General features: G+C 35.0%; 1 protein-coding gene across 1 annotated transcript; it reads left to right on the top strand.

The window, feature by feature from the left end:
• The first annotated feature begins 278 nt into the window (after positions 1 to 278).
• Positions 279 to 19,288, top strand: LOC110107886 (ATPase ARSA1). Its single transcript, XM_020838322.2, has 11 exons — positions 279 to 527; positions 7,073 to 7,284; positions 7,407 to 7,469; positions 7,635 to 7,745; positions 10,735 to 10,809; positions 10,910 to 10,978; positions 11,055 to 11,120; positions 11,878 to 11,952; positions 12,026 to 12,124; positions 12,429 to 12,563; positions 18,840 to 19,288. Exons 1-11 carry the CDS (start codon positions 386 to 388, stop codon positions 18,978 to 18,980), a joined length of 1,188 nt encoding a protein of 395 aa, XP_020693981.1. The 5' UTR covers positions 279 to 385; the 3' UTR covers positions 18,981 to 19,288.
• The last annotated feature ends 469 nt before the right edge of the window (positions 19,289 to 19,757 follow it).

The raw sequence follows: 19,757 nt of genomic DNA on the forward strand, positions 1-19,757 counted from the left end.
AATAATGATATAAAAAAGTCAGAGACTATTTTGAAATTTACTATTATTATTATTATTATTAGAAAATACATAGTTGGTGTTTGTTTAGCAAATAAAAATTTAAATCTTTCTAAGGCTTAGTTTGGAACGGCTTTTTTATTGTTTTCTAAAACAGAATTTTTAGTAAAAAATAAAAAAATTTGTACTAAAAATTTATTTTAAAAAGCAATAAAAAAACCATCCTAAACCATCACTAAAATACATAATTTTGACTGTCCAAACAGCCAGCCCGTAGCGTGGCCGTGTTTCCAAGGATCCAACGGGGGAGACTGACCGTTCTATATGAGATCGAAGGGAGTGACGGCGGCCACATACGGTCAGTCGCCGCCCTCCGCTGAAATTGGAGATGTTGCTGTCTCCAGCGCCTCAATTCGCTCGCCGCCTGTCGCTCGCGGCAGCTCACCGCGGCTTCTCTATGAGTCCCGCGTCTCAGAAAGTATATCCCATGCGGTCATGCGCCAGCGAGCGCCGCTTTGTCGTAATTCAAGGTCAGCTTGATAATTTTTTCCCCCTGTTGAAATTTTAGGGTTTTGTTGCGGCTGGATTTGATATGAGCCTCTGAATTAGGCTTTAAGTTTTGATCTTCAATGTACTGATGCAGGTTTTATTGGGGGAATTAAAACGAGTTTTCTTAACGGAGTTCTAAAACTGATAACCTTAGTTGGTAGTCCTTGTTCTTTGTTTACATACATTTGACATTTTTTAAATTAATAAAGTAGCTTGTTCTTTAGCCGATACCAAAGAGGTAGGATAAAGCTAAAGATATGATTGTTATGATGTTGATTTTTCTTACATTTGTAACATGGAACTGCTGTGGGAATTTTTGCAAAAAGGCTTGACATTGTCTTTGACTTATACGGTGAACAAAGAAAGCAGGATATCTTGGCGAGTTGGTTGTTAGAGGTCTCACTCTGATCAATGTTGGAGGCTTGGTCATTTGATCTTAGCAAGTTGGTGCGGTGAAGGATTTTAGTATCAGTTTTGATGTCTATGTCTGTCTCGCACATTATGACCCATTTGTTGTTGTTATGATTTTTAATGTGCATGAGAAATTGGGTTTAGTCATGTATCAGATAGTGGAAAAACATGTTAGTGTAAAAATCTCATGTGGTTGGTCCTCACTTTAGTTTAAGATTTTGGGTTGAAAATAGAGCTTATTGTTGGTGTATCAAGCTTAACTCTGACCCTCTTTGTTTCACTCCCTAATACTGCTATTGTAAAACTCGTATGGTATTACAAGTGACTATAGGGAAATAAATTGGTATGGTGTCCCTTTGCACCCTCAAAATGCAAGGTGTTAGATCACATGAAATTCAACAAACATTGAATGTCGAGGTAATCTTGATAGCATCCAATTCATGCACTATCTTGACTACTCAATATGGACTGCTATTATCATACAAATAAACTACGGGAGATGGCAAGAAATCAAACACCATGTAATGCATTCTAGACAATACTACCATCTGGATTTCATTGAACCATATTTCTATGAAGTTATTAATTCATGTCGAATGAATCCCATTTAACATTGTTCAAAAAGTTCAATGATTCCTTTTATATTCTCTGATGAAATCGAAAAAGGAAAATCATGTATGCTACTTTTCTTTTGAAGAGATATAGTGATTTGTGTTATTTTGAAATTTTGCTCGGCATGTTTCAATTTAGATTTAAACGAGATTAGATTTGAGGTATTAGATTTAACTTATGTTAAGAAAGGTAGGGGTAGACCTAAAAAGACTTGGTTAGAAAATATTAGGAATGACATTTCTTTATTAGATTTAAACGAGAATTTGACTTTTAATAGGACACAATGGAGAAAAAGGATTCATGTCGGCTCGGTTCGTTTGCAGCTCTAACTACCATCTGGATTTCATTGAACCATATTTCTATGAAGTATTAATTCATGTGGAATGAATCCCATTTAACATTGCCCAAAAAGTTCAATGATTCCTTTTATATTCTCTAATGAAATCGAAAAAGGAAAATCATGTATGCTACTTTTCTTTTGAAGAGATGCAGTGATTTGTGTTATTTTGAAATTTTGCTCGGCATGTTTCAATTTAGGAAGATTGTCCGCAATTGAGGAATTGACATAGTAGCAGAAATAGAGAAACACAACCAAGAAGAAGCAGCGGGAAAATAGAGTGTTTGTATATTATCAAAGGGTAAAAACAAAGTTTATTAATACATACCTTTTCTAAGAGACCTGTTACCTGTATTTATACTCATTTGCCAAAACTGAAAAATAAAGCACCATGAGCCATGATGCGAATTACCTTTGCTAAAACTGAAATGATCCCCTAATAAGAGAAGATATTGGGCTGTATAAAATAAACTAACTAAAGGTATGTGTAATGAAAAGAGGGTAGTGTGGTCTTGCCTTAGCTCTCCTTCGCTTTAAAAGAACTTGACTATAGTTTGTCAAGTTGGACGTTAATCACATCCAGTGAATGATAACCGTTTATGTTGGAGTGTTGAATGTAGGGGAGATGTGTAAATCTTAAGGGTGAGTACTTACATAAGCATTATCATTGAATTTATTTTCAATAGGTATGGGCCCTAACTTATGCGGGTTTAGCTTAGAGTAGGTGTTGAGAGGGAAGCATTCCTTTTGAAGATATAACATGATATGATCCTTGACATTCAAGGTTTTATTTTGTCAATGGACATCTATGGGTTATTTGTATTTGTTGTTAGATTTTGGGAGTTTGGATTTAATGTTGTGTAAATTGTCCTCTGGATTGATTGGCCACAGAATTGTATGCAAACTTAGCCTTTCTTATAACATCATCACCTATTTTGGGAGATCACCCATTAAACAGTGATGCATGTTGCAAGCTTGTGATTCACAACCTCCATTTGCTAGTCGGTCTATACCGATAAATTGAACTTGACCACAAATCAGTTAGCAATCATTTCCATAGTTCTTGTCAAAACTCCTAATGAACTTAGTGTCACGATTCGACTTGAGGCTTTCAGGTAACCCATGGAGTCATGATTTTGCGGAAGATTAGGCAAATGACATTGACATCTTCAAAGATTTTCTTATAGGAAATGAAGTATGCAATCTCAGAGAATTGATTCATAACGACAATTAAAGTTGGATCCTCATTTAGTTTGCGGTAAGATTTGGACAAAATTTGAATGAGTTTTTTCCATATCGAATTAGGTATTGGCAGAGGCATACATGTCCTTAAAGAACTAGAAGCTTCGCTAAAAATATAATATTTAAAATAAAACCTAAGAGCTATCAGTCAATCTATTACAATTGAACAATAAAAAGGAAAGAAAAGCATCCAATCAAAGCCAGCCCAAAGGATGGAAACAACAAGATGGAAGCCACTTGCAACCATCATAACCAGAAGGAGCCACGACAAGGCAGCAACAAAAGGAGCCACACCAACGAAAGATACACTTGCAAAGCCACAAAAATAGAGGCAAACAAACAAGAACAAGCAAAAAACCAACCAATAAAGGTCGACAACAACACCCAACAAAAGCTACATAAACAAACAACAACAATCACAAGCCAAGACCCTAAGACCAGCCTAGAATAACCAACCGAAGCAAAAAAAGCCACCAAGGCAATACCATACCCCAACAACACTACATGTTAACACAACTAGCTTCCGAGAACCCTCAAAAGCCTCACCGAGAGGCCTGGAACAACCACAAAGACTAGCCAACAAATTTTATAGGCTTGCATCTACGACGCTTATTACCACGAGAGGAAGCATAGTCTTTCAAAAAATAGAGTGTTTGTATATTATCAAAGGGTAAAAACAAAGATTATTAATGCATACCTTTTCTAAGAGGCCTATTACATGTATTTATACTTATTTGCCAAAACTGAAAAATAAAGCACCATGAGCCAGGGTGAGAATTACCTTTGCTAAAACTGAAATGATCCCCTTTAGAGAAAAGATGCTGGACTGTGTAAAATAAACAAACTAAATGTATGTGTAATGAAAGAGGGTAGTGTGATCTTGCATTAGCAAATTAGCTCTCCTTCACTTTAAAAGAACTTGACTCTAGTTTGTCAAGTTCGACGTTAGCACATTCGGTGAATGATAAGCATTTATGTTGGAGTGTTGAATGTAGCGGAGATGTGTAAATCTGAAAGGAGAGTGCTGACATAAGCATTATCATTGAATTTATTTTCAATAGGCATGGGCCCTAACTTATGCGGGTTTAGCTTAGAGTAGGTGTTGAGAGGAAAGCATTCCTTTTGAAGATATACCATGATATTATCTTTGACATTGAAGGTTTTATTTTGTCGGTGGGCATCTATGGATTGTTTGTATTTGTTGTTATATTTTGGGAGTTTGGATTTAATGTTGTGTAAATTGTCCAATGGATTGATTGGCCACTGAATTGAATGCAAACTTAGCCATTCTTATAACATCATCACCTATTTTGGGAGATCACCCATTAAACGGTGATGCATGTTGCCAAGCTTGTGATTCATAACCTCCATTTGCTAGTCAGTCTATGGTGGTAAATTGAACTTGACCACAAATCTGTTAGCAATCATTTCCATAGTTCTTGCCAAAACTCCTAAAGAACTTAGTGAATGTCTCGACTTGAGGCTTTCAGGTAACCTATGGAGTCATGATTTTGTGGAACATTAGGCAAACTAAATTGACATCTTCAAAGATTTTCTTATTGGAAATGAAGCACGCGATCTCAGAGAATTGATTCATAATGACAATTAAAGTTGGCTCCTCATTTAGTTTGCGGTAAGATTTGGACAAAATGTAAATTTAGTTTTTCCCATATTGAATTAGGTATCGGTAGAGACATATACAAACAATGTTTTGTAAAGCGCCTTTAATGGTTTGATAAACAACGCACTTCTTCATTAAGCGTATGGCATCTTCCCATAATTCTGGTCAACAAAATATGAGCTATAGATTAGCGAGAGTTTTTTTTTTGCGTCCTACATGTGCAACAAGCCGGTCTATATGAAAGCCTTTAATCAGTTGTGTACGTGGTAAAGTGTTCTAGATATAAAGTCGTTTTCCATTGAGCAGGTTATCATGTTGAATTGAGTAGTTGGTGATGACTAGATGATAAGCAACACATTGCATCCAAGGCTCTACAAAGTCATTGTCGTTGCAATATAAGTTCTGTATAGAATCTAATCTAGTGATCTTGGTTTGCAAAATAACAAGCAAAATATAATGCCTCCTGAGTGCATTTGCCACCTTGTATTTGGATCCTACTTTATGAATATAACCCAACGGGTATGCATGCATGCTACTAGGGTTTTCTGAGAGTTGAGGAACCATGGGCTTGGTGGTCTGTATAGAAAACAAAATTTTGTTATAAAATGTAATGTTCCCATTGATTAAGTTCCAGAATTATCACATATAACTCCTATTCATGTACGCTCCATTTTTTGTTGTGGTCGACTCACCTTCTCACAAAAAAAAAAGCTTGATTAGTTTGCCTTCTTGTGAGAGCATGGCGCCGATGCCAGCAATAGAGGCATCTGTTTCAACTTGAATGTCCTTTTCGAACTTGGGTATAGCTAAATTAGGAGATGTACTCAATGCTCCTTGATTGTTTCAAAGCTCGTCGTTTGTTGATCAAAGGTCCATGAGAATTGCTCTGCCTTGAAATAATAGTGATGGGTGAGATAATTACATTAAATCCACAAACAAAATTAGCTAATCCATGGAAGTTGTGCATTTCAAATAGAGACTTGGGATTGACCAATCCTAAATTTGTTATAACCATCTTGAGATACATCTGAATGTCATTGGAACTGATGATGAAGCTGAGGAATCCGACTTTAGCTTTAATAAATTCACACTTGAAAATAATGAGGTATAGCTTGTGCTGTCAAAGAGCTTTGAAAATTCTTATAAGTTGTTGAAGATGATCTAATTTGAAAGTTTTGAATACAAGTATATCATCAAATTAAATTGTGCAAAAGGAGCCTAAAAAAGATTTGAATACTTCAGTCATTAGTCGCATGTATGTTTTGGATGCGTTGCATAGTCATACCAGCATAACCTTTCATTCATAGAGGCACTCATGTGTTTTAAAAGCCATTTTTCATTTGTTGTTTGGGCGAACACGAATTTGATTCTATCCATTACATAGTGCCATCCAGTTTGTCCAACATATTCTTTAATCAGGGAAAAGCGAAATGATACTTGATTATAATTTGATTTATGATTGTTTACACACATATGCCAGATTTCATTTTTTTTGTTGGCATAAGTAAAGTTGGGACTGTGAATAGGCTGAGACTATATTGAATGAGTTGCTTTTTGAGCAGTGCGTTGACCATTTCGTAAGATGTTGTGCTCCTTGTAACTCATCTCGTAGTGTGGCATGTTAGGTGGCTACGCACCCAGTGTCAAGTCAATCTAATGCTAAATAGATTTTAGAGGTGGCAATTGGGACAATAACTATTTTGGTCATTTTTGAGTAGTGCGCTGACCATTTCGTAAGATGTTGTGCTCCTTGTAACTCATCTCGTAGTGTGGCATGTTAGGTGGCTACGCACCCAGTGTCAAGTCAATCTAATGCTAAATAGATTTTAGAGGTGGCAATTGGGACAATAACTATTTTGGTCAAATATCTTCAAATTGTTCTTGTAACTTGCTCATGGATTTTGGTGGGAAAGGGGACTGAATTGTAACACCCCAAAGACCTAAATGAGGAATTTATATTCTCTAATTCTCAAACAAGTTATCATTTTATCAAAGCCAGCTAATAATCCAAACTAGAAAATAAAACTGAAAAGCAGAGCACTACGAGACAAGGTGGAAAATACCTTTTCTAAAACCGAATTGTTCTCGAAATAACAGAAAATATATTTCGTTGTATAAAAATAATAACATAAGTGTATCACCGAAAGGGGGTAGTGTGGTCCTGCATCTTGAACTGATTAAACAATGTGAGAAATCAATCTCGGTTACTATTAAACTTCAAATATAATATGCTTTTGGTTATATTATGCCTTAAGCTTTTTCATTTTCCCCCAACTTAACTCATATTGTTAAGAACTTTGCAGTGAGGTCAGTTGCCACCCCAGCAGGATCCGTTGCAGATTTTGATGAGATGCTTACGAGTACTAAGAGGAAATATTACATGCTTGGAGGAAAAGGTGGTGTTGGGAAGACAAGCTGTGCAGCTTCATTAGCTGTTAAGTTTGCAAATAATGGTCATCCTACTCTTGTAGTCTCAACTGATCCTGCACATTCTTTAAGTGATTCTTTTGCACAGGTTCATTGTTAATCTCTGATGAGATTTGATATTAGCTTTAAAATGCTAATTATTTATTCGATACCTTGTCCAAATGGGAGCGTGAAACTAATGTTGGATTTCGTTTGTTAATATATTTCTAGGACTTAACTGGTGGAACGTTGATACCTGTTAATGGAGTTGATTCTCCCTTGTTTGCACTTGAGGTCAGATATCTGATTGCCCATATTTCATATTAACAGAGAAATTTACCTTCCAGAAACTATTATTTTATTTATACGGCAACTATGTTTGGCCAGTTTACTAGTTGTGCTTTTGGCTTTATCTTGGTGTGCTTTGCGGCATGTTCAATTAAAATGTCTATTTCACAGATAAATCCTGATAAATCTAGGGAGGAATTTCGTAGTACTAGTCAAAAAACTGGAGGTACTGGAGTCAAAGATTTTATGGATAGTATGGGGCTTGGTATGCTTGCTGATCAGGTAAAACCTAGAAACCATCTTCATATTCATATTTGTCTATAAAACATGCCAAATTTCTATGTTGCCTCTCTGTACAATGGTTGATGTTCCTTTAATTAATTTTCATTGACAACATAAGGATTTAAAGATTGAGCATTATCCATAGAACTGTCAATTATCTGTGACTAGACCTGTTATAAATCGATTAATAGAGTGTCATTTTAGGCCTTTACCTCCTACTTGCATCTCTTCTTCTAACTGCATGTGTTTCATGTTTAGCATTAATTGATGATTGAGATGTACATTGTTCAGCAAGTGCAGTGAAAGCTCTTTTTTTTTGAAATGTGCAATTGTAGCAATTATGAAATCACTGATGCTCTTCAATCAATCATCAATTGGATTTGCATTATACAATGGATCTTTGATTTCCATGAGTATTTTGTTAAGACACGTTAGAGTATTTTGATAGGAAGTGGATGTAATTTCAGCAAAACCAGAGAACGACACAAGTACAGTTGATCTTCAATTGGAGAGGAAGATTTGGCTCTCTCAAATCCCTAGCCATCGGCTAGAGCCCACTTAACCTAAGAAAAATTAATTCTAGCAAAATCAAGCATAATCTGAAATCACTCTATAGTCAGCATTAATAGGCTCCCCTAATTCTCTCCCAAATCAGCCCCATTTCCTTAAATAATTCCCTCTCAGAATTGAGTTCAAATTAGATATCTTTTCCTAATTAATTCCCTCCCAATTGTGACTAAAATTTTCCTAAACAATTCTCCTTTGATTCCTCATTACATAATGAATATTAATTCCCATGGACTTTCCCTAAATAATTCCCTCTTAGATTTGAATTCAAATTAAAATTTTTTCCTAATTAATTCTCTCCCAATTGCAATTTAATCCTTCCTAAACAATTTACCCTCTCTCTTCTTGCCTGCCGCCCACCCTATGGGGGCCCACCAGCTCAGCTACCGGTACATCAATCTTCCCCTCCCAAAGAGCCACATTGTCCTCAAGGTAGAACGAAGGAAATTGTTGCAGAAGCACTTGACTAATAGCAGTAGATTAGAAAATGGACTAACACTAGGTCAAATGATCTCTTTCTTGAGCATCTCTGATCAATCTCTCAATCTCTTCGTTCTGGATTTGGGGATGACCGTACAGGCGAACACTGATTAGTGAGGCTCCTTTCAAGATGATAACATGCTCGCATTTTTATGGAGTAGGCAACTCCTGAACTGGCTGGGACACCCCTCAATACTATTGTATAGGTGGTTGAACCATGTCTTGTATTTCTATCTTCTCTCTGTCTTTTTCTCCTTCCAAACTCTGCCGCTTCCCAAAAATCCCACTTATTCACCCTTTCCCCTCATTGGAAGTGGCTCCAAGGGTGACATCTCATCTTCTTCCCCAAATATTTCCACCTCCTGATCTTCCCCTCTCCTTATCGGATTAGGATTTTCTCCATTCTCTTGGTTTCCGGCGGCTCCTCTCACCTCCAAAGACTCCATTTGGTTTGGAACTCCAGCATCTTCCTTATCATCTCCTCCATGATGACAAATTTCTTATAGATTTTCTCATGAATAGCTGATTTTTTTTTTGAAATCTGAAATCTTTTCTGCAAAATTAGATTTCAATTGTCTAATCATCCTACTAACAGTTCTACATTTCTTCCTGCCATATGTACCTGTATTTATACTCTGATACCAATTTGATAAGAAATTCTTATAGAAACAAAATAAACCCCTGGTTGAAATTAATTTTAGACTAAAGAATAAACACAAGTAAACTATGAAGAAGAACACACATAAACTCTTTTTTTATTGAAAGAACTAAGAAGAAAAATACAAGCTACAGGTGGATCTTCAATTAGAGAGGAAGATCCGGCTCTCCCAAATCTCTAGCTGTCAGCTAGAGCCCACTCAACCTAAGCAAAATTAATTCTAACAAAATCAAGCATAATCTGAAATCACCCTATAGTTAGCCTTAGCATGCTTTTCTAATTCTCTCCCAAATCAGCTTCTTTTTCCTAACTAATTCGCTTCCAATTATAACAAAAACTTTCCTATACAATTCCCCTTGATTCCTCCTTACATAATGAATATTAACTCTTATGGGCTTTCCCTAAATAATTCCTTATCATATTGAATTCAAATTAGATTGCTTTCCCTAATTAATTCGCTCCAAATTGTAATTAAAACCTTCATAAACAAATTCCCCTCTCTTCTTGCCCATTGCCCACCATAGTGGAGCCCAGCGGCTCAGTCACCAGTCCATCATATTTGTGCTTAGGCTTTCTTCGGATAGGTAAACAATATTTTGGTGTGAAAGTATAAGTGTTTTGTTCTCACTTATGTACTTAAATTTTTGGGTTGAAAACCTATTTGATTGTTGATGTTATTAGACTCAACTTTCTCTGCCCTTTGTGTCACACTTGTTAATAGGTGATATCAAAGATGATGAATTAACTTGGATCAAGTGATTCATGCAATTTATGTCTCTCAGCCTTTGATGCCTTCAACATCGTTGAGCATTATTCATGTGGTCGAGTGAGTTCTTGTTGTAGATATTTAATGATTTTGAAAAACTTCCATTTGAGGGGAACTAATGGCCGATATGCAGAGCTCTCACTTGAGTGGGATATTTTTAATACATTTGAGAGTTTTTGTTTAATCCCTCATTGGATAGGTGAAAAACATTTTGGTGTAAAAATACCAAATGGTTGAAGCTCACTCATAGGCCACAGCCTTAAGCTTTTAATTGAAAATGAGTTAACTATCAAATCCAACTTTGATTCCATTTTGTTCAACACTTCATAACATCTTTAATATATGATTTTGAGGGCTGTACAATAGGTCTTAATAATTGTAGCAAATCCTATCTTTTTTTTTTCCAGTAATTGCTTTAATTAGTAAGAGTAGTATTAGGAAAATGATGTTTCTTATTACAACTTGTTTAAATTCTTTTTAATTATTTGTCCATTTTTCTTTTTATCCTTGTATCAAAGCTTGGAGAGCTAAAACTAGGAGAGCTACTTGACACACCTCCCCCGGGATTAGATGAAGCTATTGCAATATCGAAGGTATGAAATCCCGAAACAAATTAGTAGTTATTTAAATTGTTTTCAATGGTTATGTTTCTTTGTGGTTCCTCTCTATTCCTGATGGAACTCTCGCATCCAGGTCATGCAATTTCTTGAATCACAGGAATATAGCATGTTTAGCCGCATAGTTTTTGATACTGCTCCCACGGTAAGCTTTGTGCTCGAATTCCATTACTTGCATTAATAAACTATTTTTAACATATCTTTTTATTTTAATTGACTAGGGCCACACTCTTCGGCTTTTGTCTTTACCAGATTTTTTAGATGCATCCATTGGTAAGATTCTGAAGGTAGTACTTCCTCAAAATTTTCTCTCCTGGAAGTTAATTTCTGCGATGAGTCAGACTTTATTTTGTTCAAATTATTTATTATCTATGTTAATTACTATTTGACATCAGGGATTTTTCTATCATTCTAGGTATCATATAATAAATAATGTGACTGGCTTGGCATCTTTTTGGAGTAGTAACACAATATATATATATACACTTTTTCACTCTCTGTAATGTTCTTTATCTTGATCCTTTTGGATCAGGACTCACCCTATTAAGGAAATTTCCTCTTGAATTTTAAATTAGAAATAGCGAATTTTCCTTCTCAAGTTGCTTGATGGTAGCTCTTGATTGTGCTTTCTCTAGCTTTTCCTACTATGTTACTACAAATGTAGACTGTTGTTTTTTTCTCTTCTTCATCATATTCGCCTTCATGCTCTGTAACGTTATTATCATATTGGGGCAATCTCCTGCGATCTGATAACCTTCTTTCCATGTCGATGCTATTTATAGTCTCACTATATTCTTGGGTACTAATATGGCTCCTTCGGGTTTTTTGTTAGCACAAAACTTAGCTGTTCAGTGTTTTGATTACATGAAGAATCCATTGATGAATTTATTTGGGATTCAGCTCTTACCTTTGAACCATAAAGTTTTAGCTTGGTTATCCTTTCTATGAATATCAATCCTTTTATTACAGCATCAGAATTCACCCAACATATGCCAATTTTCATATTATTTTTTGATACCTCAACAAAATTCTTGCTTGTTTCAGCTAAAAAAGAAGATAACTTCAGCAACATCAGCCATTAAATCTGTCTTTGGACAGGAAGAACCACGAGAAGATGCTGTAAGTGTGAGTCCTTTAAAAACCAGAATATGATTTCCAAAAAGCTAATAAGTTTTGCTCTTGTATTGTATAGTCTGATAAGCTGGAGCAATTAAGGGAGAGAATGATCAAAGTGCGGGAGCTTTTTCGTGATACAGAGTCCACTGAATTTGTTATTGTGACTATTCCAACGGTATAGTACAATCTTCCACATTCCACCCAATTAATGTTAATTCCTTTTCACCAAAAACCAAAAAGAAAATTTTAATGCGACTCCCTCTAATGTATCCTTTTTTTAAAATTAATTTCGAATTTTACTGTCCAATATTGCTATTACAAATTGTATTATTTGAGTTATTATTATTTTTTCCCAAAAGCTGCAGTTATCCCAAGCAAGCTCGATTTGATTTGAGCATGGTGCAATCTATTGAAACGTTATAACTGGACATATCCATTTTTGCAGCATAGAATTTTTACTTCTTCCTTTGTTCCTTTAGGTCATGGCAATTAATGAGTCATCCAGACTTTCTGCGTCTTTGAAGAAAGAGAGTGTACCAGTGAAGAGGCTTATTGTTAATCAGGTTCTACCACCATCTGCATCAGATTGCAAGTTTTGTGCAATGAAAAGGAAGGTAAGGCACTGAAAGTTAAAGGGCCATTTTAATTTTTTTTTTCGTTTTTTAAAATGTGTAAGAAAAGATAAAAAATTAGAAGCTTTGTTATAAAAAATTGATTTAAGTGTAAAAGCTCGAAAAATTGGGAAATATATAAAGAGGTTCGTCAGGAGTCTAAAAAGGCAATTTGCGATGCAAAGAATTTAGCTTTTAATAATTTATATTGTTATATAATAGATTAAATACTAAAGGGGGCGAAAGATATATGTATAAGTTAGCCAAATAAAAAAAGAGAAAAAGTAAAGTTTAAGTGAAATATATTAATAATGAAGATCAAAAAGTGTTTTTACAGAAGAGGATATTCAATAAAGGTGAATGAGATATTTTGATAAACTTTTCAATGAAGGTTGTGAGAATACTATTGACTTTAATAATCTTAGCACCCTAAATAAAAATATAAATTTTTGTTTTTATTGTTGCATTAGTAAAACCAAAATTAAAGAGGCTTTAAAGAAAATGATGTGTGAAAAAGTTGTTGAACCTGATGATATCCTATTAAAGATGTGGAAATGCTTAGGAGATAAAGGAATTTCTTGGCTTACAAAACTTTTCAATGTTATTTTGAAGATTAAAAAGCTGCCAGATGAGTAAAAAAGGAGTGTGTTAATTCCTATTTTTAAGAATAAACGTGATGCATAAGAATGTTTTAATTGTAGAGGAATTAAATTAATGTGTCATACTTTAAAATTTTGGGAGAGAGTTATTAAGCATATGTTATGACATGATATTGATATTTCTCAAAATTAATTTGGATTCATGTCGGTTAGGTCTACTATGAAATCTATACATTTATTAAGAGGTTTGATGGAGAAGTATAGAGAAAATAAGGACTTACTTATGATATCTATTGATTTAAAGAAAGAATATGATAAAGTTCCAAGAGAAGTGCTCCGAAGAGTTCTAGAAAAGAAATGGGCTAATAATATTTTTATTCAAGTCATTAAGGATATGTATGTTGGAGTTGTTACTTGTGTTGAAACACAAGGTTATTTGACCAAGTATTTTCCTATTTTAGTTGGATTACATCAAGAATCAACTTTAACCCATATCTTTTTTCTTTAATCATGGATGTTCTTACTAGACATTTGCAAGAGGATGTACCTTGGTGTATGTTTTTTGCTTATGATATTCTTCTTGTTGGTAAGATTGTAGAGGGAGTTGAAGATAAACTTGAATTATGGAGGTCAAACTTAGATTCTAAAGGTTTTTGATGTAGTCAAGAATTTACATTTTATGAATTTTACTTTTTTGAACGCTATGCATTTTATTTTGTATTGCCCTATGATGAAAAGCAACCCATGATCATGTTGGGTTCGGTGCTCTCATATTGGTTCACACCATGGTTCTTCCATTTGTGTCGACTTTACTTCCTTGCTCCTTTGTGGCTAGTTGGGTGATTATCTTTGGATTGTTTTTAACTGGGCTTGGCCCATTTCTTTCCTTAGTTGGTTGGTTGTTTGGTTTCCCTACTATTGGCTATTCGATTTCCTCTTGCTGATTCCTATACAGTCTGCTTTGGCTTTTCCTTGTGAGGGCTGATTTGGGTGGTTCTTATTGGCTGATTTGGAGGCGCGTTCATGTGAACAAATTAATGCTCTTTCCTCCCTCCTATTTTTGCTCCCTCCTATATATGGTGGTTGAGTTTCTATGGTAGGGAGTTGTTGAAAGTGAAAACAAAAATATGAGGGTTTCTTTTAACCTTGCGAGCTGTCGTCTTTTCTTAACCCTTATTTCCTCCTCTTGGTCTTACTTTCCCTATACAGTTTTCCTTCCACTTGTATCTTTTTTCTCTAAAAAAATTGAGAGTTGTAAGGAGGTCTTGTGCCCTGTTCTGTTGGTATTTGCCAAAGGAGCATTGACTTGTGCTAGATCATAATTTCAGTGGTGGATCACTGGTTTATTCTTTCTTTTGAGTGTCTTCCCCTATTTTGTGATGTGCATGTGAGATGACCACTCGTGGTTGTTCTGAGGGTATTATAATTTATGTGTTTTGTTTTTTTGTTTTCTTGTGCGACTGCCTAACCATGTTCCTACATTTGATTTTCTACTAAGTTTCCATCATTTAGTGTTTGTTCATGCGATATTGAAAGGAAGTGTTTTTCTGCATGTCTAGTATTCTCCTTCTTGATTTAAGAACTTAGGTTGCATTAATTTGTTATCAGAGCCTTAGGTTGTAGGGCAAGTCTTCATTTCTCTTTTAAAAAATAAATAATCAAAATAATAAAGAATCTGATCGGCAACAATTAACAAAACTATTACAACAAATGGAAACAATTGCTAATACCCTGTATGTACTAAATCTAAACAATGCTAATAATCAAAACATTAAAATTGAAGATGAAGCATCAGAAAACCAAAATAGAAACAATAGACAATATCCCCAAAAGAATCTTTCTAACCCTCCCAGGAAAGTATTATGTGACATCATGCCACTCAAAGTATGTCATATTTTACTAGGTTGACCTTGGCAATATGATCATAAGATCATTCACAATGGTAAGAAAAATTCTTACACCCTGACTCAAGGGAACAAAGAATTTACCCTATATCCCCAAAAGAATCTTTCTAACCCTCCCACTAAAGTTGTTCAAACAACCTCAAATTCACCCACTCCTAAATTGCTTCTCAATACAAATGAACTCAAAAACTTTGAAATAATCTATCTTTTGGTAGAAAAAGATACTGATGAAAACCAAAAAATCCCTAAAGCAATACAACCTCTAATAAATGAATATGAAGACATAACTCTTGCAGATTTACCCGATTCCTTGCCTCCTCTGAGAGATATCCAACACCATATTGACCTTGTACCCAGAGCAAACTTACCCCACCTGCCTCACTATTGTATAAGTCCTACTGAACATGAACTTCACAAACAAGTGACTAAACTCTTAATTAAGGGATTAATCCAAGAAAGCATGAGTCCATGTGCCGTCCCAGCCCTATTTACACCCAAAAAAGATAGAACTTCGGGAATGCGTGTTGACAATCGAGCCATAAATAAAATAACCATAAAATATAAGTTTCCTATTCCTAGACTTGATGATATACTTGACATGCTTGGCGGTGCCAAAATTTTCTCTGAGATTGACCTACGAAGTGGATATCACCAAATTTGAATACGATCCATTGATGAGTGAAAAAATGCCTTTAAAATAAAGGAATGACTCTACGAATGGATAGTCATGCCCTTTGGTCTATCAAACGCAACGAGTATGTTTATGCGAACCATAAATCAGATCTTACGTCCCTTCATTAAAAAATTTGTTGTGGTTTATTTTGATGACATCTTGATTTATAGTACTTGTCACAAAGACTATCTTGAGCATGTGAAACAAGTCCTCCAAACCTTAAGAGACCAAAGCTTGTACACTATGATGCATCGACACTTCTCCTCAAAGAGGCGTGCAGTGTCCGACACCGAAAATGTATTGTCGTGTCCCCGCCGTACCCGTGTCCTATATTTTTTAAAAAAGCCGTGTCCCGTGTCCGTGTCGTGTCGTGTCCGTGTCGCCGTGTCCGTGTCCGTGCATCATAGCTTGTACATCAACCTTAAAAAGTACTCTTTCATGACTCATAGTTTGACTTTCCTGGGATACATTGTCTCAAGTCGACCCCATTAAAATAGAAGTAATCTGAAGTTGGTCGACTCCAAAAAATATTAGTGAAGTTACAGGATTTTATGGATTAGCATTTTTGTTATCGAAGGCTTATGAAAAATTTCAGTACTTTGATATACTCAGTCACTGATTGTCTTAAAAAGAATAAATTTAGGTGGACCCCTGAAGCTAAAAAAACATTTCAACTTATTGAAACAAAAATGAGCCAAGTACTTATTTTTATATTATTAAATTTTAAAAATATTTTTGAAATAGACTGTGATACATCCCATATTGGCGTAGGAGTTGTCCTTAGTCAAGATGGTCGACCCATTGCTTTCTTTAGTAAAAACCTCAATGATACCCGATTCCCATATTCAATGTATGATGTTGAGTTCTATACGATTTTCTAAGCCCTAAAATTCTGGAGACATTAGCTTATTCAATGGGAATTCATGTTAAACTCCGATCACAAAGTATTAAAATATTTTGGGATCTCAAAAAATTTTGAATCGAAGACGTACTAAGGTGGCATCTTTCTTACAATAATACACATTTTATTTTAAACGCAAAGCTAGAGTCATAAATAAAGTCGCTGATGCCTTAAACCGATGAGCCCACTTATTAGTAACTCTTCACCCAACTATGGTCTCCCTTGATTCTTGAAAGATAACTATGCCACACACCCAAATTTTAAAACTCTTTGGGAATCATATTGTACTTCAAGAATTGAATTCCTGATCGTATTGCTCAATTTATCATTCAACAAGGATTTCTGTTTAAGGGAGCTAGACTTTGTATCACCCAAAGCTCTCTACACGAAAAACTCATCCAAGAATTTCATGGTGAAGGATTAGGAGAATATTTTGGTCTAGGAAAGACTATAACCTTAGTTAAATAATGATATTACTAGCCTCACATGTGAAAACATACATCCAAATTTCTAAAACAATGTAAAACTAGTCAACAATTCAAAGGAACATGTCAGAACATTGGTCTATATACTCCTCTCTCAATTCTAAAAAACCGTTGCGAAGATATCACCATAGACTTCATCTTAGGATTACCTATAACAGCCCGAAAATTTGATTTTGTGTTCGTTGTCGTTAACTGATTTAATAAAATGGCACATTTTGTTCCTCGTAAGAAAACCTCTGATGCATCTCATGTTGTTGATTTATTTTTTAAAGAACTTGTGCGACTGCATGGCATTCTTTGCACTTTTATATTTGATAAGGATATTAGGTTTTTAAGTCATTTTTGGAGAACACTTTGGTTGAAATTAGGAATTACTCTCTAATTCAGTAGTACATATTATTCACAAACTAATAGACAAACTGTGGTAGTAAACAGATGTTTGGGATATTTGCTTAGGTGTCTTGTAGGAGAAAGACATTCTTAATGGGATTTGCTTTTACCCCAAACCGAATTTGCTTATAATAATTCCATTAACCAATCCACTGGAGAAATCCCATTTGAAATTATTTATGGTCAACCTATTCCCCACATCTTGGACCGCACTTCATTACTCATGTCTGGTCGAATCAGTGTTGAAGCTACTGAAATTGTTGAGCACATTCAATCGATCCAACAATAGATCCTAAAAAAACTCCACATGGAAAATGCCTAATACAAGACAGTAGCCGACAAGCATTGGAGAGAATTTTATTTTCAAGAAAGAGATTTAGTTATGGCTTACTTTCGGCGATAACACTTTCTCATTGGTACATTTAGCAAATTAAGCCAAAGAAATTTGATTCTTTCTGAATCCTTCGTAAATTGGGAGCAAATGCTTATCTATTGGATCTCCCATCTTATGTTGGAACTTCGCCTGTGTTTAGTGTAGCCGATCTTACTATATAAGAGAGAGCCGACTGATTCTGTGGACATAGAAACTTTACCCCTTACAGTTCCAGTTCAGACCAGTGATAATTTTATCGATGATATTGTAGATATTCATACTACCCAAACAAGACATGGAGTGCTCCGGTGATTCTTGATTAGATGGAGTGAACATCCTCTGACTGATTGTACTCGGATTAAAGTTGAGGAGTTGCAACTTCGTTGTTTTGATATCTACTAGCATATTATATAGACTTTCTCGTCATTAGATGAGATTCTTCCCCCAAGGGAGAATTTATGTAGTCAAGAATTTACATTTTATAAATTTTACTTTTTTTTGAACACTATGTATTTTATTTTGTATTTCTCTATGATCGAAAACAACCATGATCGTGCTGGGTTCGGTGCTCTCAGGTTGGTTCACACCATGGTCCTTTCACTTGTGCCGATTTTACTTCTTTGCTCCTTTGTGGCTGGTTGGATTATTATCGTCGGGCTGTTTTTAATTGGGCTTGGCCCATTTCTTTCCTTAGTTGGTTGGATGTTTGGTTTTCTCATTTATTAAGTAGAAAAATAAGATGGAAAACTAGAGAAAATAAATTTGATGCACCAACACATAGATCAAGTCAATTCTCCTCTCTCTCTCTCTCTTTTTCTTATATATTCTCTTATCTCTACTTCCATTCCACATGTAAGGACTATTGATATCTAACATCATAAAACAAAATACAGTAATAATCTCAAGATATATTTTCCTCCATGATTAACTCTCCATAAAACATATTCACTGCAGGATCAAATGCGTGCACTTGAGATGATCCAGAGCGATCCAGAGCTTAGGAACTTGAAGCTAATCCAAGCACCACTGGTAGATGTAGAGATTAGAGGTGTTCCTGCTCTAAGATTTATGAGTGAGATTGTGTGGAAATCATGATGAGATGAAAAACCTGCAAAATATTTTGCTTCAAAAGAAAATTTTGTCTGCTGTACTAAACATTCCTCAACGCCATCTCAAGTTGTGATCAGCTCTGTGAGCAAGTAGATATGGTTACTGGATGTGTATAACCAGTGAAGAAGAAAAACTGGGCATAAATTAACATACATTAGATTATTATTGGTAGATTCTGCCCCTTTTTTTTGGGAGTTTGTAAAGCAGTTTGATTTGCCTTCCCTCCCCCTTCAACCTAATGTGTAGCCACATAAGTTCGCCTAATTTCAAATAAATCAGAGCTCATAATGTTTTATCTGATTAGCAATTCCCTCAAAGCATTGGAGTTGATTTCAGTATAGAGGGGCAGTCTTCAATATATTCAATAGAGCATTTAAAATCTTTTATATTCTTCTTATGACTTAGGTTTTGTTTGGGATGACTTTGTTGTTGTTTTTTAAAACAGTTTTTTAGTACAAAAATTAAAATTTTTATATTAAAAAGTTGCTTTAAGAAGCAACAAGAAAGTTGTCCCAAACGAAGTCTTAGACTTCATTTAAGATTTCGTTTGTAACGACTTTTTTATTTTTTTGTGTTTTTAGACTGTAATCATAATTTTTATTTTGTCATTAATTTTTCACTCTTTTTAATAATGTATTATGATAGGAAGCTGCTTTCTCCAGTAGAAGAAATTATTATTTAGACATCAATTTTATAATCATTACATTTTTAGTAAACTTCAACAGATTTTCTTGTAGCTGTTTAGTCTTCTCAACCAGTCAC

This window comes from Dendrobium catenatum, unplaced genomic scaffold (genome assembly GCF_001605985.2).
Source record: "Dendrobium catenatum unplaced genomic scaffold, ASM160598v2 fragScaff_scaffold_847, whole genome shotgun sequence".
Taxonomy (NCBI): Eukaryota; Viridiplantae; Streptophyta; class Magnoliopsida; order Asparagales; family Orchidaceae; genus Dendrobium; species Dendrobium catenatum.